The sequence below is a fragment of the Sorex araneus genome, chromosome 2 (assembly GCF_027595985.1).
Source record: "Sorex araneus isolate mSorAra2 chromosome 2, mSorAra2.pri, whole genome shotgun sequence".
NCBI lineage: Eukaryota > Metazoa > Chordata > Mammalia > Eulipotyphla > Soricidae > Sorex > Sorex araneus.
The window spans coordinates 34,611,167-34,635,768 of NC_073303.1; the positions used below are offsets into that span (position 1 = coordinate 34,611,167).

The 24,602-nt window shown below is 44.8% G+C and overlaps 1 protein-coding gene across 2 annotated transcripts in view; it reads left to right on the forward strand.

The window, feature by feature from the left end:
* The window catches only part of ZNF609 (zinc finger protein 609), a 170,124-nt gene that overhangs the window by 119,227 nt on the left and 26,295 nt on the right, over positions 1-24,602 (forward strand). For both annotated transcript variants that reach the window (XM_055126450.1, XM_055126449.1), the window contains one exon: positions 3,947-4,172. In XM_055126450.1, coding sequence (XP_054982425.1) covers positions 3,947-4,172 — 226 coding nt within the window. The remainder of the gene's footprint in view (positions 1-3,946; positions 4,173-24,602) is intronic.

Genomic DNA, 24,602 nt, shown 5'->3' on the forward strand with positions numbered 1-24,602 from the left:
CACATGCAAGCCCTACCCACTGTACTATGTCGCACCAGCCCCGTAATCCTTAATCCTTAGATGTTTGGGGGGTTTTGGGTTGTTTTTTTTTTTTTTTGGTTTTTTTTTGTTTTGTTTTGTTTTGTTTTTTGCTTTTTGGGTCACACCCAGTGATGCTTAGGGGTTACTCCTGGCTTTGCACTCAGGACTTACTCCTGGCGGTGCTTGGGGGACCATATGGGATGCCGGGGATCGAACCCGGGTCGGCCGCATGCAAGGCAAACGCCCTACCCGCTGTGCTATCGCTCCGGCCCAATTCTTAGATGTTTTTAAACAAAAAGAGTAAGGGTAGTTTTTTCAAAATTCTTATCAACAAGGTAATTCAAATAATTGAGGATTTTCTTCTTTGTATTTTAATATGCAACTAATTGACAACTGAAATTTTTTTAAAATCACCAGAATACAGTCAGATAGATAGTACAGGAGATAAGTGGTTTGAACCCAAACACTGTATATGGTCCTCAAAACACAGAGCCAGGAATATGGTCAAGCACCACCAGCAAGCACCACCAGCTATGGCCCCCAACGTGAACTCCAAAACCGAACAGCTTTGTGAACAGGGACTTAAAATCTTGGGGCTGGAGAGATAGTACATTGGGTAAGACGTTTGCCTTGCACGTGGGCAAACTGAATTCCATCTGCAGCATCTCATATGGCCTCCCAAGCAGGCCAGGAGTCATTGCTGAGCATCGCTGGATGTGGCCCTCAGAAAACTTAACAGATCAGGCTTGGGGGGGAGGTTGCTGGTTGTACATGAATAAAAGCCTATTATATCTCTTGTGTTTTATTGTGGATGATGAATCATTGTGAAATCTTTTTTTTTTTTTTTTTTTTTTTTTTGGCTTTTTGAGTCACACCTGGCTATGCACAGGGGTTACTCCTGGCTCTGCACTCAGGAATTACCCCTGGCCGTGCTCAGGGGACCATATGGGATGCTGGGATTTGAACCCGGGTCGGCCGCGTGCAAGGCAAACGCCCTACCCGCTGTGCTATCTCTCCAGCCCCTCATTGTGAAATCTTGAAGGAACTTTGCAATTACTGGAGAAGGATAATGTCCTCTTAATACAATATTGATATCTATTTGATATTTTGCTTTCTCTGAAATTGTATTTGCCTCATCCCAAACATTTACCTGTCAGTAATCTTTGGTGTGTGGTTTAAAGGGGAGTTTGTTAGGGTTATTGCACTTATCAGTGGAACCTGCTGCCTGTCTTCTCTTAGAGTGAGAGATCTGGCTCCTGTTTGTGACAGGGAGGGATGATCCACCCCAAAGATGTCTCAGTGCCTTTTGTACCCCTTAAATTATATAGCAGTTTTGACATTTTCTCCCATGTGTGGGAGGCAGCTGAAGTCAATGTGTAATTCTTGCTTGGAGATTAATGAGTCTGGCCTTTTCTCTCTAGTCTTCACTTCTGTCACCTGCCCATCAGCACTCAGATTCCTAATAGACTAGTATGCTATTAGACTAGTATCTAAAGGATCTTAGATTTTAGAAGAGGATCATTAAAAGGTAAAGGAGATGAACTGGTGGGAAACTTTAGATTTGCACTTTAAATGTTCTGTAAATGGGGCTGTGGAGCACTAGTGCAGTGAGTAGGGCAATTGCCTTGCACACATTCTATCCCTGGCATCCCATAGGGTTCCCCAAGTGCAGAGCTTGCAGTGCTCCCTGAGCACTTCCAGGTGTGACCCCAAATCAAATAAATTTTCAGTAAATGTCTTTTCAGGTTTTTCTGTACTTTGGTGTTAGCCTCCCATTTAGCCAAGCCCCTAAACAGTGGAATTACACTTGAAAGATGGAGAATTGAGGGCCAGAGCGATAGCACAGCGGGTAGGGCGTTTGCCTTGCACACGGCAGACCCGGGTTCGATCCCCGGCATCTCATATGGTCCCCCAAGCACCACCAGGAGTAATTCCTGAGTGCAAAGCCAGGAGTAACCCCTGAGCATCGCTGGGTGTGACCCAAAAAGAAAAAAAAAAAAGATGGAGAATTGAACCTACTATTGTTTCTGTTGTTATTGAGGTAGTTTATAAACATAATTGTTTATATTTTTTAATTATGGGAGATTTTTTGTTTGTTTTTGTTTTTGTTTTTTAGTTTTGGGGTCATACCTGGCAGAGCTCAGGGCTTTACTCTTGGCTCTATCCCTAAGGATCACTCCTGGCAGGGCTCAAGGAGCCATACAGAGTGCTGGGATAGAACGAGGGTTGGCCACATGCGAGGCAGGCACCCTCCCCACTGCACTGTCACTCGGGCCCTATGTTCTTATTTCTTATTTTGCCTGTTGGCACCATTCTCCTGATAATCACAACTTTTGTATATGGTGAAGTTGGCAAACTGCCTATTTTTGGATATTTGTCCTCTCCTGGAGAGTGATAAATGAAGCTGTGTTTGTTCCACCTAGTAGTACAATCTCAAATCCCATAAAGCCTCCGAGGTCATGAGATGACTATCTCAGAGCTGCTTATTATGCACTGTGGCTTAATGTAGATTATAGATGTGACCAAACAGTAATTAGTGGAGCCGGAGCTGTAATTAAACATTACTGTGCCGCTCTGTGATTTCTCTTCAGACATTTAAGGAAACGGACTAGTTCCAAACCCTAAGGTACATTTCATCACTTCTCCCAACCTTCAAGCATCTCTTTTAATTAGTCAAATAATTTAAATAAAGCAATTCTCACATGAACAGAGATTCCTTAGCTCTGATCCCTGAGAATCGTTCACCGCACAGACTCATTCATCAGCTCCTCCTGTGTAGCAGTTTGTTCTTCTTAGTGGTCAGTCCACTAATTAAGTTTTCTTCAAGAACTGCTTTAAGTGCAACTGTGTGGTTTATAGTTAATGTCTTAGATGTTGTTTCTGGATCTGTCAATGCAGAAGGTTGAGACCAGTCTCTGTGTAAGATAAAAGACTTTCCAGAAATTCCTCTTGCTCATGGAAGAAAGGCAGAGAAAAGTGAAAAAACGAGGCAGAGGAAGTGTGCATGCTGACTAAGATAGTTTCTGTCTCAGCTCTTTCCCAAGAGAGAGAAACAGAGGTAATACCACAACTAAAGATAGGTAGTCCACATACACTAATTTTCTCTTTCATTACCACACCTAAACTAGCAAAAACGTTTTTTTTGTTTTCATAAGTGATTTTATTCCTACATTTTAATGTTGTGCATTGGGCAGAATAGATACGTTTTTTTGTCACTTAAAAAAACATTAAATTGAATCACTATGAGATACACAGTTACAAAGTTGATCATGATTGGGTTTCAGTCAAGCATTATTCCAATACCCAAGCCTTTTGACACAGGATACCTTAATAACTATCTTCCCTTCTCTTTCCCTCCCCTTCCCTCCTCCCCTTCCCTTTCCTCCTCTCACCTCCCCCAATGTAGAGTTAGAAGAGAAGATGTAATAAAGAAGGTAGTAAGAAACCCCCTAAGTCTGAATCTCTACATTTCTCAGGCTGACTGATTTCTGGCTGTGAATCTATGCTATCCAAATCTGTACTATCCAACATGTACAAGACTCTGGGTTTGATTCCTGGCATAAACAAGCCAACAACAAATTGTTTATGTGAGGAACAGGAGGTACACCACTAGGAGTAACCCCTGAACACGGCCAGGAGAATCCCTGAGCATCACTGGGTGTGGCCCAGGAGGAAGGAGAGAGGGAGGGAGGGTAGGTTAGTTCTTTTACAGAGTGTGCTCATCTAAAGCCCTAAATTTGTCACTGTGATGAACTGGACTTGAAAGGAAGGACCTTAGTCTTTTCCTTAGCAGAAAAGTTTGTACTCTAGCACCTTTCACTCTGCACTGCAGCAGAAAGGGCTATTTGACTAGATTAAGTATAGAGAAGGTGTTTTCCCTAAAATGTTCTCCCTGACTCAGCTGCTACTTCCTTTTTCTCCACAGATGGAATCCCCTGTCTCCACACCAGCGGTGCTGCCTCTACACCTTTTGGTGCCAGTGGTCAATAGTGACATCTCCTCCCCTTGTGAGCAGATTATGGTTCGGACCCGATCAGTTGGGGTCAACACATGTGATGTGGCCTTAGCCACAGAGCCAGAGTGCCTGGGCCCCTGTGAACCTGGGACAAGCGTCAATCTTGAGGGTATCGTGTGGCAGGAAACAGAAGATGGTAAGTGTTTTGTGAGGCCTCTCCAGCCCCTTGGGCCCTTAAGCAGGGGAGCCAACAGAGACCTAGTGCTAGAAATAAGACTAGGATTTTTAGAGTCATGAATCATCTACTGATGGTCCCTATGTGAGGATTGCTGCAGACTCACTCAGCTTCCTGAGGTTTCCAGTGCCAGTTTGTTCGGATAATCATTTCATGACTAGAGCAGCAGTACAGGAGGTAAGGAATTTGCGTTACATGTAGCCAACCCAGTTCAATCCCCAGCACCACATTGTCCCACAAATACTGCCGGGCGTCACTTCTGAGCACTGAATCAGGAATAACCTCTAAGTAAGGCCTAAATAAATAAACTGATAAATAATATTCCCTCTTCATAGCTGTTAGTAGCATTGACCTAGTACTTAAGCAGCCATTTGTTGGATGCTAACTGTGTTATTCAAACTGTGTCTGTACTGAATGAACTTCTGGGTCAAAGTTGAGATGAAAGTAGTAGAAAGACTGCTGTGGGAGTCGAGGCAATGGAGAACAGTCGCTCCTGAATGCATCTTGTGTTGGCGCCAGACATGTACAGCACTTGTCTTTTCTAACACCTGGAAACGCAGCCAGGAGCTGCCCACTGGTAGTTTCATTGCCTGGCCACCCACACCATGCATTCAGCAAGAAGTACAGGTTTGGGGGGTGGAGCTTTGGGCCACACTCAGTGGTGGTCAGGGGCTGTTCCTGCCTCTGTAATCAGGAGTGACCTCTGTCGGTGCTTATGGGAACCAGATGTGATGTTGGGAATTTGTACCAGGTCTTTCACGGGCAAGGCAAGCACCTTACCTCTTGCACTATCTCTTAGGCCAACTAAGTACAGACTTTGTAGGCCTTGGCAATGGGGAAGTGCTTCCATGGTCGTGTTTTGAAGCTCGCACTGAGCAGTTGTCTCACTCTCGGTGCTGCTGTCCAGTACTACCCTGGCGGTTTCTCATATGTTCCATTTGCTCTCGAACAGACTCTGTTCTGTTTCTGACGTTTCTAAAACTGAAAAAAGCAGGAATGCAAAAGGACTGTAAGAGGATATTTCAGATCCCAGGATCTCTTGGTTCCATCTGTGGCAATGTGGCGTTAGTACATATGTTCTCTTTATAAAGAAGTCCGGGTCACAAAGGTCTGGAACACTCACTTTGTATCCAGCAGACAAAGCTGGGTCCCGGAAACCGCATGATCCCCCAATTATAGCTGGAGTCTGACATAGCCCCTGACACTACCGAATGTGGCCTAAACACGTCCGTATCGCACCATCCCCTCACCCCCAAATCAAGTCATAGGCTGGGAAGATAGCTCAAAGTGGAGCATGTATTTTGTATGAGAGTGGCTTGGCACCACATGGTCCACTTGAGCACTGAACCACACACAGTCCCCGAGCACTTGCTGGAGGTAGCTGAAGAAACAAAGTATTCAGTCCTTATGGTGTGGTCAGAGAAGCTGGCCTTAGGGTCCCTCTACATTAGTCACCAGATTTTTAAAACAGCCCCCTCTTGGAGAATTGAGAGACCCAAAGGAGCATGGCTAATTAAGTTTTTTACAAGCTTTCTTGTCATCTTTGAAAAGTCAGGTGTTTCATTATGGTATTCAAAAAAAAGTTCCTCTCATTTTTGTTGTAACTCAGGGTTTGTTTATTTAAACTGTACAGTCTACTAGACACTGATATAGATTTAACCTGTTGTATTCTTCGCTCTGAGGTCATTATCAACGTGTATAACTTCAGCTTCGGAATAACATTACTAATGATATTTTATTGTGTGATTTCAGACTATAGTATCAAAACAAAAATTAAAACTATTGTGTTAGAAAGAGGAGAAGGTAACTGGCATAATGTGTGGCATACTGCCCAGCTGTGTAGATAGAACATACAATCTGGAAATCAAAAGTACTGTTTCTAATTTTAAAATGGCATCTGCTGAATAGTCAGAGTCTGTCAGAATGACAAATATCTAGACCACAGCTCTCTGTCACCCACTAACCCTCTGGGCTTTCTGACACAGTATATTGCAAGTAGACGAAGATATCAACCTCCTGCCTATTCGTTGTACCTAACTCTATATGCCTATTTTTCTCTGCTTGACAACAGTGCTCAAACCCAGGGCCTCACAGGTAAAGGCAAGTGTACCACTGAGCTAAATCTCCAGCCCAAGATGCTTTTAATGTATATGAACCTGTTCAAAACAAGAGTAATAGTACCACCAGTAAGGTGTTTGCCTTGCCTGTGGCTGACCCAGGTGTGATCCCCAGCATCCCATGTGATCCCTCAAGTACCACAGGAGTAATTCCTGAGTGCAGAGCCAGGAGTAACCCCTGAGCAAGGCCCAGCGTGACCCAAAAACACTTTGCAAGAGAGTGGCGAACTAACCCTTTCATTCTCTTGAGAACAGTGAGTGTGGTGCCAGAGAGAGAGTCTAGGCACTAAGGCATTTGTTTGCCTTGCATGTGGCTGACTGTTAGATCCCTTATATCACATATGGTTCCTCATTAACACTGGGTGTGGCACAAAAACAATGGATAATTTTTTACTCCAGGATTTGTAATTTCTTCCCTGCCAGGAAGCTGTGTGCCTAGATTTGGGATATGATGCATGGTTTGCTCTGAGACTTCGGTGGGGCTGGCAGCCCACTGCCAGTTCCCTGTTAGATACTTTTCACAGACTGGATTATCCCAACTCACTGTTATGTTTATAATATACTTTTCTATAGTGTTTATCACTTCCTCTGTTTTAGAAGTTCTCTGGGTTCAGGGACTCTTCCCCACCATTGTATCTTAACTCTTTATCTCTGGTTACCTATATATAATAGACTCTGAAATATACTTGACTAAATCAATGCTTGCATATTTTTTTGAGGGGGGGTCACACCCAGTAATGCTCAGGGGTTACTCCTAGCTCTGCACTCAGGAATTACTCCCAGCAGTGCTTGGGGGGACCATATGGGATGCTGGGGATCGAACCTGGGTCAGCAGCGTGCAAGGAAAACACCCTACCCACTATACTATCGCTCCAGTCTCAGCTTGCATATATGGTTTGTCATTTCTTAATGTGTAAGTGTGTATTTACCACACCCAGTGGTGCTCAAGGTATACTCCTGGCTCTGTACTCAGAGATCACTCAGAACTATGTGAGGAGCTAGGGTTGAACTTGGGTTAGCCATGTGCAAGGCAAGTGCCCTGCCAGCTGTACTGTTCTCCAGCCCCCTCGGTAAGCAATTTTGCCTCAGAAGTATATGACCTACCTTAAAAAGCTTCTGGGTAAGAATAAATTTTCATAAATAAAGACCCCATACATCTGAGGGTTTATTTCAGGGCTCAATTCCAAACCTTTGTTCTGTTTTTATAGTTTATGGTCAAGGAATGCAAAGCCTCTCAAGCATCATTTTCCTCAGAATCACTGACTATTTATGGCGTTTTATTGGTGCGTACAAATTTCAGTAACACTTACGGTTCTGTGTCCCTGAAGATCATCACTGGACTCTGATACCGGGTTGCAATGAATCTATATAATGCTTTTAACAACGCTAATTTTTTCCATCCATGAGCATGGAATATTTTCCTATTTCCTTGTGTCTTGTATTTCAGTTGTGACTTACAGTTTTCTGTGCGTGCTCCCTACTCGCTGTGCTATTTCTCCAACCACCACCACCAACATACTTCATGTTTAAGTGATACTTAAGCAGTATGTATAACTGTGCTCAAAACTGGGGATATACCAAAACTCAACTTTGAGGCGTTATTCCAAGAAGTCAGGGTCTTGTTTGAGATCCCTTCACTTAACTTGACCTTTGTTTTCTCATTGGTAAGTTAGAAAGTTGGATCCCCATACTCATATGCCTGCCCTGCTTGATAAAGCTGCTGTAACAGTGATGGGCAGACGCTACTGACAGACTTGGCAAGTAGCCTTTTTCCTATGCCAGTAGCTCTAGACCAGCCCCTGCAGAGCTCCGCTCCTGCCTCACTGCCGCCGCCTTTGAAAGATCTCTCTCTCTCTCTCTCTCTCAGCAATCCTCCCCTCTTCTCTGCTCTGCAGCCTATCTCTGTCCAGCCTCTTATCTCCACTCTCACTTTCATTTTCTCTCTTAGCTACTTATTTAAAGGAGGGTCTCCACCTCATCTGAGATCCTGCATTATCCCATCACTCCTGAGCTTTACAGAACAAAGAAATCCTGGGGCATCAACTTTATCGTTTAGCAGCTGGAGATCACTTCCCCCAGGATAGGATGGGGAGGTGCCCTGGCATAAGACAGCTTTGCTTGTGGCCTCTGTTTTGTCTGCCAGGCTTAGGCTTTGTCTGTATTGGTGTTAAATTAAGTGGTAAACCAGACCCATGTACTTGTAGAGGAGTAGGGGTTGGGGGGGGGGGGTATCATTTGTAGTCTGTGCTGCTTGCACATGGAATTTTGGTTTAATCCACTGTCCTTGTATTTACTCCCGCCAGATCCTTTATTTCCCATGGCTGCTGCATTCATGGTCTTCTCCATAGCAACAGGCTCTCGCAAAAAGGCTGTGGTGAGAAATGGAGTAGGTCCCTCCCCCACAAGTTGTCTGCTCTTTTCTCTGGGGTATCTTTTTTCAAAGCCTAGAAAACTACCAAATAATGTTTTTACCCCCAGTGACTCCTAATCAAATGAAACTTTTAGCCTTGACTAATTTAGTGAACATCCTTCTTCCTCCTTATCTGACTGATTATCCCCGTCCTTCAAAAGGTCTCCCATATCACATGTAATAACATGTGTCTTCCTATTTACCAGACTCCCCTCTGCTCTTCAGCTCTTAGCCTGCTCTTAGAGTCATTCTATAAAAATGTCTCCCCAAGTCCAGTACCAGAGTGGAGGGAAGATGGATTATCATGGGAAACCTGTCATGGTACATCTGGGCTCTTAGTCACATTAGAGATGAGGCTGACCTCGCCTGCATCTCAGCACATCCAGCCACTGAGCCTCTGGAGATAGCAAACTCCAGAGGTTTTTTTGTTCTTATGTCATCGATCTTATTGTGCATTCATAAAAATATGCCCAGTTGATAAGCATGCAGATCATTGAATTTTCAAAATGAGCACACTGCACTTCAGGGCACCGGCAGTGGGGTGAATGAATACAGTGCTCCCAGAACCTGAGAGACATCGTCATTCTGCACTCCCAGTAGCCAGGCTCCCCACCCGCAAGGTAATCAGTTCTTACATCTTACAGCTAACGTTACAGTGGGTTAGTTGTGCCTGTTTTGAACTTTATGTAGAGGATTGTTAGAGTAGATTCCTCTCTTTTTTCACACTTGTTGGCAACTATGAGTCTTCACTTGTGGACATATGCCCATGTCATGTTTGTACACTCAGCACAGCACTCACTGGGATCGCGAGTTTGTGGTTGCAGTGCTCACCTGACGTTGCATTGCTCATACAGCTTTTATGCCTAGTTCTTCTGTATTTTGCTACTGAAATCCACTTGTTGCTGCATGTGGCTGTACTTTTGTTCTTCTCAGCATTTAGTATCTAATATTAGCAAAATCTAAAGTTATTTACATAGTTACTAATAAACATCGGTTATTTGCAGCTGTTGTTAAAAGTGCTATTACAGAAATTTATATTACGTGTATTTGGGAAATTTGTCACTGTCACTGTCATCCCGTTGCTCATCAGTTTGCTCGAGCAGGCACCAGTAATGTCTCCATTGTGAGACTTGTTACTGTTTTTTGGCATATCAAATACACCACAGGGAGCTTGCCAGGCTCTGCCGTGCGGGCAAGATACTCTCAGTAACTTTTGGCCATTTAATTTCTTGGTAAGCATGGTCCCAAATTGTTAGGGCCCGGCCAAAGGTGGTACAGCGGCAATTTTGGGGTATCAGGAAACCTGAATACACCATCAGGCTGCTGATGCACTCGCCCCACAAATACAGGTTCACCTGCTGGTGGCACCATTCCCTCACCAGTTTGCATTCTTCTTTCTGATTAGAATTCCAAGTGGGATGATTCTGCATTTTTGGTAACACTTGACCGTCTGTTCTAGTTTAGCCTATTAAGCTTTGTATGTAGTATTTCTTTGCATTTCCATGATGGGTCAGGAAATTAAGGACCTTTTCAAGAGTTCTTTGGCCATTTGGAAATCTGTTATAGGGTGCTTATTCAAAATTTTCAGTTTGGGGGGTTTGTTTTTTGGACCACACCTGGCAGTGCTCAGGGCTTACTCCTAACTCTCTGCTTAGGGATCAAACCTGGGCTGGACTCATGCAAGGCTGCATCCTACCACTCTGCACTATCTCTCCAGCTCTTAGTGAGTTTTTCTGGAAAGCACTAGCTGAGCTTTTGGTTGGGATTGAATCTTCATTTATATTGAATTTCAAGATCAATTTGCAGAAAACCCAAAGCGTTTTTTGTTTGGTTTTGGGCCACAGTAGCAATGCTCACAGGTTACTCCTGGCTCTGCACTCAAGAGATCAGTCCTGCAGGCTCAGGGGACCATATAAAGTTGCCAGAAATCAAACCTGGGTCAGCCGCATGCAAAGCAAATGCCCTACCGATTGTACTATCTTTCCGGCCCCCAACGAACCAATTTTTATGCTTTTCTTTAAATCAGGTTTAAACAGGACAGGTTTCAGTTCATGTTTATTGTGAAACTTCTTTTTACAAATTTAGGCTTTGATACCATCACCTCTGCTCTCACCTGCTCTTGAAGAATCATAGTCCAACTGTCATTCCCATGGTTAGGAGCAGTAATTCTCTAGAGTCTGTCTTGGCAGTTTGACAACTTCATGGGTTTTTGGTTTTGGGGGGTTTTGGGGCCACACCCAACTGTGCTTAGAGACTACTCTGTTCAGTGCTCATGGATCACTCCTGGTAGTGCTCAGGGGATTGGGCTGGAACAAGCCGGGAAGAGAGCTGTGGCATTTCCTTGCATGCAGTTGTAGGTGGGATTTTCTGTTTATAACTTTAAGATTTTCTGAGGTCACTGAGTGGTTTTTATTTCTTCTGAAAAGGGAACGGGAAGCCAAATAAGTTTGGGAACCTCTGGTCTAGGTAAAGAAGGTGGAAAGGATAGGTGATTCACATTGGCCATGTTTTTGTTTTTGTTTTCATCTTGGTTCTTCCTGCTTATTCTGAAAGCAGTAAAACTGCAAACACATATGATTTCATCTTATCCTCAAGATTGTCCAATGAAGCTGATTCCTAGTGGTTTTCAGACCAGCGCTGCAGCTGGGCGCCTCAGGCAGACCCTTGTGGGTAGAGGATGTACCATTCAGGGTGTAGTGAGTGAGTCTTTGTTGGACTTACTTGTACAAAATTCCCAGGGCCAGGAAACCTGTGATGGAGGATAAACTAATCCATCTTGGTTTTCCTTCTCCCTGACCTCCTCATCCCCCACAGCCTTGGGTGCAGTGTCTCACATGCTCTTCCACTTTGACTTGTACATCTCAGCCCTGTGCAAGTTCTTCTCCCACTGTACTGTAGTTTTAACAACAGATGTGCGCATCCCAGAGCGGCACTGGCCTCATCCCAGTCTCAGCTGACTTTCCATGGTGTTTTTGCCTGAAATTCTGTGGAGATAAAATACCAAATGAAAATGGTTGCAGGATAATGGTGTGTCTTCTTTGATGCATCCAGCCCCCAAACATCTTAGAAATAAGAGTCCAGAATATTCATAATTAAAAAATTGAAAGATGAGTTTTTCAGAGGGGCCATTCCCAGGTATCAGTTCACATTAGAATATGGGGTGAGGCCAGAGCGGCAGTAAGCAACAGACATCAGGAGAGGCGCTTGCCTTGAACATGACTGGCCTGGGTTTGATCCCTGGCATCCCATTTGGTTCCCAAGCACTACCAGGTATGATCTCTAAGCACAGAGCCAGGAGTAACACAGAGCATTGCTGGGTGTGCCTGAAAAACAAACAAACAAAATGTGGGAGTGATATTTTAATGCCCAAGTCTCACCCAGTCCACCCAAATCAGAATGTCTGTTGGTGAGAGCCAGTTGTCATTTAATTTCTAAAGGCCTCTCAGGTACATCCTAACGTGCAGCAGTGTTTGGTAGTGAGGCTCTGAATATTTCCACAGAAGATTGTACCCGCAGAAGAGTGGAGAACCTCAGATATATATAAGTTGTTAATAGAGGGCTTCTAGCAAGTATTGACTCTTTTTGGAAGTATTCTCTCTAAAGCTGTAACAACTACTTTTCTGCATTTACTTCTGGGTTTCAGAAGACCCATATGTGATTTGATCTTTTCCCATAGTCAAATCTATGGCATGTGGATGGGTAGTACCATAAAAACCTTGAGGTGTTTTCCTTAAGCCGATATGAAGCTCATTCCTGAAGTTTTGTAGCATAGGTCCAGAGAGATAATAATGGTGGGTAGTATGTCCACTTTGCTTGTAGCCAACTGGCTTCATACACCACATTTGGCCCCCCAAACACTGTCAAGGTAAGCCTTGAGCATTGCCAGGTGTGGCCCAGAATTCCCTCCAAATTTTTTTTTATAGCATAGAAAAGCATTGTACTTTCCACTGCAGTGGACAAATCTTTTTTCTTTTCTTTTCTTTTTTTATTTTTGCTTTTTGGATCACACCCAGTAATGCACTGGGGTTACTCCTGGCTCATGCGCTCAAGAATTAACTCCTAGCGTTGCTCAGGGGACCATATGGGATGCTGGGAATCGAACCCGGGTCGGCCAAGTGTAAGGCAAGCACCCTACCCACTGTGCTATCACTCCAGCCCCATGCAGTGGACAAATCTGGGACTAGAATTTTCCCTAAAGTATGACAGTCTTTTCCAAAATTACTGATACTAGCTACCACATGGCAAAAACTTTTTTTTCTTTCTTTTTGGGTTACACCCAGCAATGCTCAGGGGTTACTCCTGGCTTTACACTCAGGAATTACTCTTGGCGGTGCCCAGGGGACCATATGGGATGCTGGGAATTGAACCCGGGTCGGGCTGCGTGCAAGGCAAACACCCTACCCGCTGTGCTATCACTCCAGCCCCCAAAAACATTTTTTAAAATAGAGAGGAATTGGGGCTAGAGTAATAGCACAGTGGGTAGGGCGTTTGCTCTACTGTCAAGGAGTAATTCCTGAGTGCAGAGCCAGGAGTAACCCCTGTGCATCGCCGGGTATGACTCAAAAACAAAAAATAAAAGAAAAAAAGAAGAGAGAGATTTTTCAGATGATTATCAATTTAGGGGGTGAATCTTTTTTGTTTGGTTGGTTGTCTTTGCTTTTGGGCCACACCCAGCAATTCTCAGGGGTTACTCCTGGCTCTGCACCCAGGAAATTATTCCTGGTGGTGCTTGGAAGACCATATGCCAGGCAAGTGCCCTGCCAGCTGTGCATCCTCTCCAGCCCCAAGGGAGTCAATCTTAGCTAGTAAAACCAACAGATGGCATTCCCTAATATTTTCATCTCTGTAGAGTACTCACTCTTGTTAATTCTTTTTTACATTTACCCTTTCCCTATATCACTGATCTGAACTTTTGTGCCAGAAGAAACAGTGCCCAGAAATGTGCATAATCCCCTAATCACATGGCAAGATTAAAAATAGACCAAAGCTCAACCACAGGGATGAACTAATACCTGTATTCTTTCAGATGAGACTTCCACAGAGGTAACAGCATGCAGCTGTCCTAAGTAACCTTTCCTGTTGAAACCCTTGTTCCTTTATTTCTTTCCTAGCCTGATTGTACTCCAGACCGTGTTGGCAAACTGACTTAAGAGAACTTTCAGATGATCTTTTTCTCCATTCTGTCTTCGAAAGGACTAAGGTTAATTAAATTTTTTTTTTTTGCTTTTTTTTGCTTTTTGCTTTTCGGGTCACAGCCGGCGATGCTCTGAGGGTTACTCCTGGCTCTGCATCTCAGGAATTACTCCTGGCAGTGCTCGAGGGACCATATGGGATGCTGGGAATCAAACTCGGGTCAGCTGCGTGCAAGGCAAACACCCTACCCACTGTGCTATTGCTCTAGCCCCAAACTAAGGTTAATTTAAAAGCTAATACTGGCTGGTAGTTCAGATGTTAAGATGTTTGCGGAGATACACCTCCTCTTTCTGGCCCCACCCCTAACACAGACAGACATGTTAGTCATTCTCCTTTCATTTACGTCCTTTATTATAAATTGCTGGGTCGCACCCAAGTGCTGCTCAGGTGTGACCCCTGGCAGTGCTGGGGGTCAACCATATGAGGTGCATGTGGTCAAACCAGGGTTGGTGGGTGTCAGCAAGCACTGTAACCTCTATACTGTAGGGTTCTTCAGACCCTCTCCTTTAGACAGAGCCCACCCTTAAACACTTGATTATTGGTGGCTAAAAGGCAAGTATGAGGGGTTTAGTGAGAGGACTTTACAGGGAAGCAGTGAAGAGTACAGCTTAGAGCACAATCGGCTTCTAGAGAACAAAACTGATGTGAACAATCTGACACCAGTATAAAAGTGTGTCAGTGACAAGCACCGGTGCTGATTAGTTACCACTCTCTTTAGCATTGCCCGTTGGGCTTTAGCGCTTCTCATCTCTCTGACCTTGCTAAGGAAGCACAGATTCTAGTTTCTTCCCCTGCCCCAACTTATGGTGAGAGTTTCTAATTCTTCATTAAAGTAAAACAGGCCTTAAGTGCTCACAAACTTTATGAACTGTGTTCATTTCTCCTTTTTTCTCCTGTATTCCCTGATTGAATTTGGGCTGCCAGTCAGACAGACAGAAAGCAGAGGGACACTTGAAGAACAGGCTGGAGAGATAATACAGGGGTAAAGCTTTGCACACTCGCAGCCCCAATTCCATCCTTGACATCACATGGCCCCACCCATCAGCACTGCCAATGTCACCGCACTCCGGAGAGCCAGGATATCCCCTGAGTACCCCAGGGGAGGATCCTAGTCCCTCACATCCCACCCCACCCCCCAAACAAAAAAGAAAGAAGAGCAAAGTAAAAAATAACAAAAAGAGCCACAGAGATGATACAGGAGGAAAGGCACTTGCCTTGCATGTGGCCAACCCTGTTTGGAATTCCTGGCACCCAAGCACTGCCAAGAGTGATCCCTGAGCACCAAACCTGAAGTGAATCCTGAGCACAGACAGATGTAGCACAAAGCTCTGCCTACCCCCAAATTAAGATAACAAATAATAGAATTGACGTTTATACATCCATCTTTAATAAATTTCTTTAGTGAGTTTCTGCCTTGAAATGTGTCTTGGGGGCCAATTATAAGTAGCATATGACATGGGAAATGATCTCATACAAAGGGTTGCTGCTACATCTGTTACTTTTTAAGTGCAAAGTAGATAAAACAGATGATCTGACATGCCCTTTGTGACCTCACAGATGAGCTCTTGATTTAGTGGGTGTTTTTATTTTGTAGTTTGTGTTTGGTTGGTTGGGTTTTGGGCCACACCTGGTGCTGCTCAGGACTCACTCTCGACTGCACTCAGGACTTACTCCTGGTGGGGCTCAGCAGGCCAGTGGTGTCAGGGATCGAACTAGGTCGGCTGCATGCAAGTGTTTTACCCACTCTGCTATCTCTCCAACCCAGTAGTTGTTTTAAATTGTGTTATATATGAATTTGAGCTTTGGGGGAGGGAGTTGGGGTTTGGTTTTGTTTGCTTTGATGACTATTGACTCTGTTCAGGGATCACTTCTCATGAGATTCAGGGGACTATCTATATAGGGCTAGCTGCGTGCGAAGCAGTTGCCTTACCTGCTGTACTCTCTCTTCAGTCCCTGAATTTGAATTCAAATATAACAGTTTATAATTGCGTATAGTTGATAGTTGCTTGCTTTGACTCCAGAATGAAGGGCAATAACAGTTTCTCCTCCTAGTTTTCCCCTTCTTAGGGTCAGGGATGCATATGTGTTTCCTTGTGTTGTGGACAGGCCGGTGTCCAGATAGCAGAGCCATCAGGTTCTTGTTCAGTCAGGGGTTGGCACCAGGCTCGAACTCTCAACCTCACACTGCAGGTTAGGCACTTATGCCACGGAGCCATCTTTGGATTCATCACCTACATTTTCTGCCTTTACATTAGCAACTTTGGTTTGGTTTTGTTCTTTGTTTTTGGCCCACACTGGTCATGCCTTCAAGACTCTTCCTGGGTCTGTTCCAAGTGTGGCCTGTGACGGTGCTTAAGAACCATAAATGGTCCTGGGATTTAAACCAGAAATGATGGGTGCAAGGCAGGCACCCTAACCCCTGTACTGTCTCTCCAGACTTTATTGGGGGGTGGTCATACCCAGTGGCGCTCAGAGGCTGTTCCTGGGTCAGTGATCAGGGGACCACAGGTGGTGCCGGGAATCCAACCAGGGTCAAAGCAGAAGCAGCCACAGGCGGGGCAGGTGCCTTCCTTACCTTCCGTATTGTCTCCCTAGCCCCCAAGCAGCTACTTTTGGAGTGATAGCACAGCGGAAAGGCGTTTGCCTTTCACACAGCCGACCCATGTTCGATTCCTCCGACCCATGTTCGATTCCTCCGCCCAGCAAGCTACCCGTGGCATATTGGATATGCCAAGAACAGTAACATTAAGTCTCACAATGAGAGACGTTACTGGTGCCCGTTCGAACAAATCGATGAGCAGTGGGATGACAGTGACAGTTTTCTTAAAAGTACATATTTTTACTAATTTAAAAAAAGGTGTTTGGGGGCTGGAGTGATAGCACAGTGGGTAAGGCGTTTGCCTTGCACGCGGCTGACCCAGGTTCGAATCCCAGCGTCCCATATGGTCCCCTGAGCACCGCCGGGGTGATTCCTGAGTGCATGAGCCAGGAGTGACCCCTGTGCATCGCTGGGTGTGACCCAAAAAGCGGGAAAAAAAAAAGTGTTTGGTTTCTTTGATAGTACATTAGAACACAATCAAAGAAAAATTAGATAAATTGCATTCCATTGAAGTTAAAATTTTTTCTCAAAGACTGGAGGGGTGGGGGGGTTAGTTTTTAAGTGGAACGTAGAGTGGGTGGACACACCAGGCTTACTTCCAGAGTTGCCCAGAGGACTATGTTCAATGCCAGGGCCCAAAGGTACCAGCTGTGTGCAAGGCAAGCCCCGTTACTTCACTCTGAAGTCTTGATGAGGCTGGAGAGATAGTACAGCAGTTAAGGCGCTTTCCTTGCCTACGGCTGACCTGGGTTCAATCCCCAGCACCCCATATAGTCCCCTAAACCCATAGAAGTAATCCTTGAGCACTATAGGTGTGGTCCAGAAATAAAACAAAGACTTGAGAGTGAAAAGGACAATCCACTGAATTGGAAAAAATATTTGCAAATCATGTAACTGATAACAGGATTAATGTTCCTCATGTATAAAGAATTGCTGCTCAACAGCCGCCCAAGCCCCATAAAAACACGAGCAAAGAATTTGAACAGACAGTTTGCCTAGGAAGATATGCAAATAACTAACAAGCTTATGTAAAAATGTGCAGTGTCACTGGGAATCTTAAAAGAAATGCAGATCATAACCGCTGTGAGAGTGCGGGGATGTGATCTGAGGTGGAGATCGTGCCTTGCGTGCGGGGAACCTGGGTTTTATCCACAGCACTGCAAAAACAGGCACTCAAAAAAAAAAGCACCAGGAGAAATACTTGTATTATCCATACCAGGATAGTTGTTATCTAGAAAAGGAGAATAACTGGGGCTGGAGAGATTATGGGGACAATGGAATCATTACAGGTAAGGACATAAAACGTTACAGCGGTTGTAGAAAGTGGTTTGATGATTTCTTCTGAATTTAACATAAAAGTTAATAATATGACTTCCTGAGAGAATTAGAAACAGTTGTTCAAACAAAACTTTGACTAAAATACTGATAGTGGGCTAGAGATACTATAGGGTTATGGTTAAGTAATTACCCCCAGTCCTCCTCCCCAAAATAAATGCTTACTTAACATTTTAAGTAACAACACTTTAACACATATGAAGAATGTATCAGACTTGCTTCAGTGGTTACATTTTCCCAACCCTTTTTTTGAGGGGGAGGGGGTCTTGGGGGGCTTAAAAGATGTTTGTGAATTTTTCAGTTCTTCAAAGAACTGAGCTTTGTTTTCACCAATAAAATACCAGTACACAAAGAATACATTATATGCTTTCATAAGAACCTTGGAGCTTGCGCTTTTCTGTTTTGTGCTCAGGGATTACTCCTGTCTCTGCACTCAGGGACCATCGCTGGCTGTCTCTGGGGGACTGTATGTGGTACCAGGGGTCATATCAAACTAGCGTCAGCCTCATGCAAGGCAAGTGCCCTGCAGGCTGTCCTATCACTCAGGCCCGGCTTTGGGCTTTGGAGTTAGTTCTCGGCTCCTCTTTCTGTTTCTGTCCTCAGCCTCACTGTGTTCTTTGCATCTTTCTGCTGCTAGTATGCAACTTTGTCAGTTTCTGTTCTTTTTCTGGTAGAAAGAGATCAAGATAAAATTAGTGACCTCCTCTCAACCAAAAATAATCCTACAAGCTACTTTAGCTCTAGTCTGCAATTGTAGTCTAAATGCAGTACCTGCACCATGTAGTGTTTCACACCTGGAAGTGTGATATATAGAGAATTAAAAAGTATATCCTCTTCCTTCACCACAGCATAGTTGAATACAAGTGCTTCTCAAATAGTCACTAGCAAGAAAGAAAAAGAAAATACAATGGGGCCAGAGCCATAGTACAGTGGGTAGGGCATTTGCCTTACATACGGCTGACCCAGGTTTGATCTCTTACATCCCATATGGTGCCCCTAGCACCACCAGAAGTAATTCCTGACTGCAGAGCCAGGAGTAACCCCTGAGCATAGCCCAGTGTGACCCAAAAAAGAGAAAAAAAGTGTTGGAGCAGCAACCAGAGTAGGAAGTCATTGGTAGGGCACTTGCCTTGAATGAGTGAGACCCTGGTTTCAGTCCCCAGGTGGGATTGGGTTGATTTGGATTCAGATCTGACTTTTCATCTTATTTAGCTACATAGCTTTAGGGCAGATTGCTCTAAGCTTCTATTTCTTCTTTTTTTGGAGGGGATGAGGACGCAAGGGGACACCTGGCAGTGCTCAGGGGTCACTTCTGGTAGTATTCAGGAATTAAACTAGGGCCAACTGCATGACCCAATGAGAGTACCACAACCACAGTAGTAGCCCTCCAACCTGCACCGTCATTTCATTTAGGGTGTAGGAGAAAAGGAGGCAATAAAAAAAAGAGGACCCCACAAAGATTACATGCCTGAGATTGAAATGTATGTGAACTGCACCAGGAAAATTTATTGTTTGCTTTTGGGCCACACCTGGCAATGTGCAGGGTTTACTTTACTCCTGTCCCTGCACTCAGGAATCACTCCTGGCAGTGCCCAGAGGACCATGTAGGATGCTGGGGTTTGAACCGAAGCCGATCACGTTCAAGATAACCGTCCCACTCGCTGACCTATATCTCCGGCCCAAGTAAAGTGAGATTCTTACCTTTGAAAGAAGGAAGAGCAAGTACATGAGTTCCGTTCTGCTGTTTGGCTTCAAGAGTTGATATCTACTAATCTTTGGTGGGTACAACAGTACTGGAGTATTTTTTCTACTCAGTCATTACTGAGCATTCATGTAGGGAGAATAAAGAAATGAAGATATTATCTTTCATTGTGGGGAGTTGCAGGGCATGTGGTGCTGGAGGTGGAGCCCAGGGTCTCACACATGTAAGTATATGCTTTCCACTGAGCCACCTCCCTGCCCGAGATACTGGCCCTCTGACCTAGCACTACTAGACGGGCAGGAATTGCCTGTTATTTTTCTCAACAGATTCAAAAGTCCATAAAGAGCAGATAGTAGAGGGCAAGGGCGGTCACACCTAGCAGTGCTCAGGGGCTTTCACCTGGAACCTGTCCTGTACTCGGGCATCACTCCTGTCATGGGGAGTCAAGGCAGGTAGAGGCATGGAGGCATGTGTAGTACTGGGAATAGCGCCTAGGTCAGCCATGTGTACGCACTGTACCCCAGCGCCCCAAATATGTATATTAGATTTATTAATATTATTTTATTGGTTTGGGGACCATACCCAGCTCTGTTCTGGGCTGACTTCTGGCTCTTTGCTCAGGGGTCACTCCTGGTGCTGCTCAGTGGACCATATGCCTTGCTAGCGATCAGACATGGGTCAGCCGCATGCAAAACAAGCACCTAGCCTTACTGTGCCTCTACTCCCACAAAGTAACTCTTAGTAAATATTTGTTACTTGTCCAGGAATGGGTTTTAGTATTTTCTTAACTGGTTTTTGTAACTTACTGTTTGCCAGGCGCAATGCCTGGAAAAATAATAGAAGCTAGATAAATATTTGCTCCAGGAAGGAATAAATAAGTTAAATGAATTCTTTGTTTATGAAATATAACACTGTGTTCTAGGTTATCTGTTGTTATGTAAAAAATTAACCCCAAAGTATTCCTCTAAGACAAGAAGTAAGCATAGGAATTGGCAGTGGCTTATCTCTCTTATCTCGAGGTCTTTCCCGAGGTCATTGTCATTGCCAGCCTGTGAAAGCTTGCGTGAGACTATAAGGAATGTACTTCTAAGTCAGAGCCTGAAAGGGGGCATTAGCAACAAGACTCGGCCTCTTGAGCCTCTGAAAAGGGCATTTTTGGGGGGTGGGGGGAGCTGGCGACCCCCAGTGGTATCAGGACTTAACTCTTGGCTGTGTGCTCGGGGATTGCTCTTGGGGATGCTTAGCAGGCATATGAGGTGCCAGATCAAACCTGGGCCAGTCAGGTGTAAGGAAAGCACAAGCCCATGCTGTCTCTTCAGCCCCTGAGAAGGACCTCTTGGGCCTCTTCACGGTGTGTAGGCTAGATTCCCCCAAGTAATCTCAAAGAAAAAGGAAGGAGTTAAGCCCTAGTATGAGAATTGAAATATTGGAAGAAAAGAAGGAGGCGGGGGGAAAGAATTATTCTTCGGGGTGGGAAGTGGATGCTGGGAGTTGAAGCCAAAGCCTTACACGTGCAAGGCAAGTGCTCTACACTAAGCCACAACTACAGCAGAGGAATAACTATATTTTTGAATAGAAAATATATGCACATAGTACAGATTCAAAGGTAAAGTGTGTATAAAGTGAAAACCAAGTTTCCCTCCCCTGAATCCTGAATCCTGGCCACCCATTTTCCCTCCCTGGGAGAGACAATCTATGTACTATAAACAAACAAACATTCATATACTTTATATATACTTATGCCACAAATGTTCTGGGCTTTGCTCCCATCTCCCAACCCCCCACCCCCCCCCCCCCCCCCGCACACGCATGAACACACACACACACACACACATATCTTAGAATTTCTTTCCTACTGGGGCTGGAGTGATAGCACAGCAGATAGGGCGTTTGCCTTGCACACAGCCGACCCGGGTTCGATTCCCAACATCCCATATGGTCTCTCGAGCACCGCCAGGAGTAATTCCTGAGTGCAGAGCCAGGAGTAAACCCTGTGCATTGCCGGATATGACCCCCCAAAAAAAAAATTTCTTTCCTATTATTTTATAGTTGTATAGTTGTTTGGGGCCACATTTGGAAGTGCTCAGAGATAATCCCAGCTTGATACTCAGGAGTCATTCTAGAGGTGCTCAGAGACCATATGTAGTACCGGGAATAGATCCATGTCTCCTACATTCTTAACTCTGCAGAGTATTGCATTATGTGAATGTGTAAGACTGTATTTCATTGGTCTTCATTGAAGAATATTTCATTTGTTTCCCACTTTTGGTGTTATAAACACAGCTGCTGCAGAGTGTACCTTGCTCATTTTGTCATTGTCACTGTCATCTCGTTGCTCATCGATTTGTTCGAGCAGACAGTATATTTTATTTTTTTTTTAGATCATTACAAAGCTGTTCATGATTGGATTTCAGTCATACAGTATTCCAACAATCATCTCTCCACCAACGTACATTTCCCAGGTTCCCTCCCATCACCCCCACCCCCTGCCTTTCTCTTTCTCTCTCTCTTCTCCCTCTCTCTCTCCCCCACCCTCTCTCTCTCTCCCTTTTTCCCTCTCCCCCTCTCCCCTTCTCCTCTTCTCCCCTTCCCTCCCTCCCTCTCTCCCCCACCCTCTCTTTCTCTCTCTCCCTTTCTCCCTCTCCCCTTCTCCTCTTCTCTTCTCTTCTCCCCTTCCCTCCCTCCTTCCCTCTCTCTCTCCCTCTCTTTTTGGGCATTGTGGGTTAGGCAGTATTTTTTTTTGTTGTTGTTTTTTGGGTCACACCCGGCGATGCACAGGGGTTACTCCTGGCTCTTCACTCAGGAATTACCCCTGGCGGTGCTCAGGGGACCACATGGGATGCTGGGATTAGAACCCGAGTTGGCCGCGTGCAAGGCAAGCGCCCTACCCGCTGTGCTATCGCTCCAGCCCCTAGGCAGTATATTTTGTGGTGAAAGTACCTACTGATGACTTTGTGGGCTCAAGGAACATGTGCTTTGTGACGGATAATGCCACTCGAGGTTGATTCAACTTTACACATTCACCAGCAGTACAAGGAAAGTAAGAGATTTGTCCGTTGAACTGTCTCAAACTTTTTTTGCAATACTCAGGGATTATTCCTGCCTCTGCTTTCAGGAATCACTCCTTTTGTATTACCTCTCCTTCCCTAGTTTTTTAAATGATTGGGGGGAGGGGGGGCATTGTGTGGATCATATCTGGCAGTGCTTGGGGCTATTCCTGGCTGTGTGCTCAAGAGTCACCCCGGCTCTTAATCAAGTGCCCTAACTGTTGTACAACCTTTCTGGCGTCATTAAAAACAAAACAAAAATCCAAACACCTCACCTAACCAATTTACACTCCCATTAGCTAAATATACATCTACTCTATGCCCAGTAATGCCAATCCTAGATTTTATAAACAATAAAAGACATGTAAGAATGTTTATAGCAGCAGCTTCATGTGTGATACTCCCAGATGGGAAATAATTTAAACGTATCTATAAAAGCAGAATGGATGTGGGGCACAGACAGTACAAAAATTAAGATATTTGGGGCCGGAGTGATAGTACAGTGGGTAGTGCATTTGCCTTGCATACAGCCTACCTGGGTTCGATCCCCAGAATCCCATATGGTCCCCCAGTACCGCCAGGAGTAATTCCTGAGTGCAGAGCCAGGAGTAACCCCTGAGTATCGCTGGGTGTGACCCAAAAAGAAAAGAAACATTAAAGATTAAGATATTTGCCTTGAGGGGAGGGTGGTGGAAGGGATACTGGCAACATTGGTGGAGGAGAATGGGCACTGGTAATGTAAATGTGCCCATTTACACATTTAATGTAAATGAAATAGGGATGTAAATGAAATACAAACATGAAAGTTCATAAGTTTGTAACTATACCTCACAGTGATTCACTAATAAAAATTTAAAAAAAAAAAGATATTTGCCTTGAATTCTAACTTCAGATCCCAACACCACATGTCGACCCCCACTTACATTCAGGGCTCACACCTGAACACAGAGCCAGAACTAGCCTCTGACCCTGCTGGGTTTGCCCTGCCCACATCCATCACCACCCACCCCCCCAAAGCAAAAAAAGTAGAATGGGGGCCAGATAGATTGACCGTGGTTAAGGGGCTTGCCTTGCAATGCAGCTAACCCAGTTTTGATCCTCAGCACTGCCTCGGGTGCCCCAAGCGTCACCAGGCATGCTTCCTGAGCACAGAGGCAGGAGTAAGCCCTCAGTATGCCCCATTTTATTTTTCCAGTATTAGAATTTTTCTTCTTCCTCTCTCCCATTTCCATCACTCTGTCTGGTCTCTTCAGCCTATTCGTCATTGCTCAGGTTTGCAGATGAGACCAGAGGAAGAAGACAGACTGATACGCATTGACCCTGCCCGGCTGTCACAGGAGTGGGAGCGGGAATAGCATCCCTCTCCTGGCAGGCTGCTTTCTGTGTCGGGTGGTGCTCTTCTGCCCTTGTTAATGCGGGGCTCTCAGTCTTCCCTTGTGTAGAAATAAGTGGACTTAGTTCCCATCAAGTTGGTTGCGCTAATCAGCAGCCCATCTCTGGGAAGAAACAGCCATTTGAATGCACTCTGCTCATAGCCAGAGAGGATTTTAGAGTAATTGCTTTCTGAGGAAGGTTTTCCTTTTCCATTAAGATGCAGAGGGCCTGAAAGGGCATCAGAATTCTGTGCTTTTTCCCCTCTGGCTGCCCCTCCTGTAGTCCTGTCTTCCTGTTGTTTTGTTTGTTTTTTATTGTTCTGGCCCCTATACGTGTCTTTTATCTAAATTGTTTATAGAGCCTGGGATGTAGTTCAGCTGTGGAGGTACTTGCCTTATATGTCTGAGACCCTGGGTTTGATCCTGGAACTGCAAATAATCAAATGAAGATAAAGTAACTTTTTTTTTCCTTTTTGGGTCACACCCAACAATCCAGGGATGCTCAGGGATTATTCCTGACTCTGCACTCAGGAATTACTCCTGGTGGTGCTCGGGGGACCATAAGGGATGCTGAAAATGGAACCCGGGTCAGCCGCATGCAAGGCAAACGCCCTA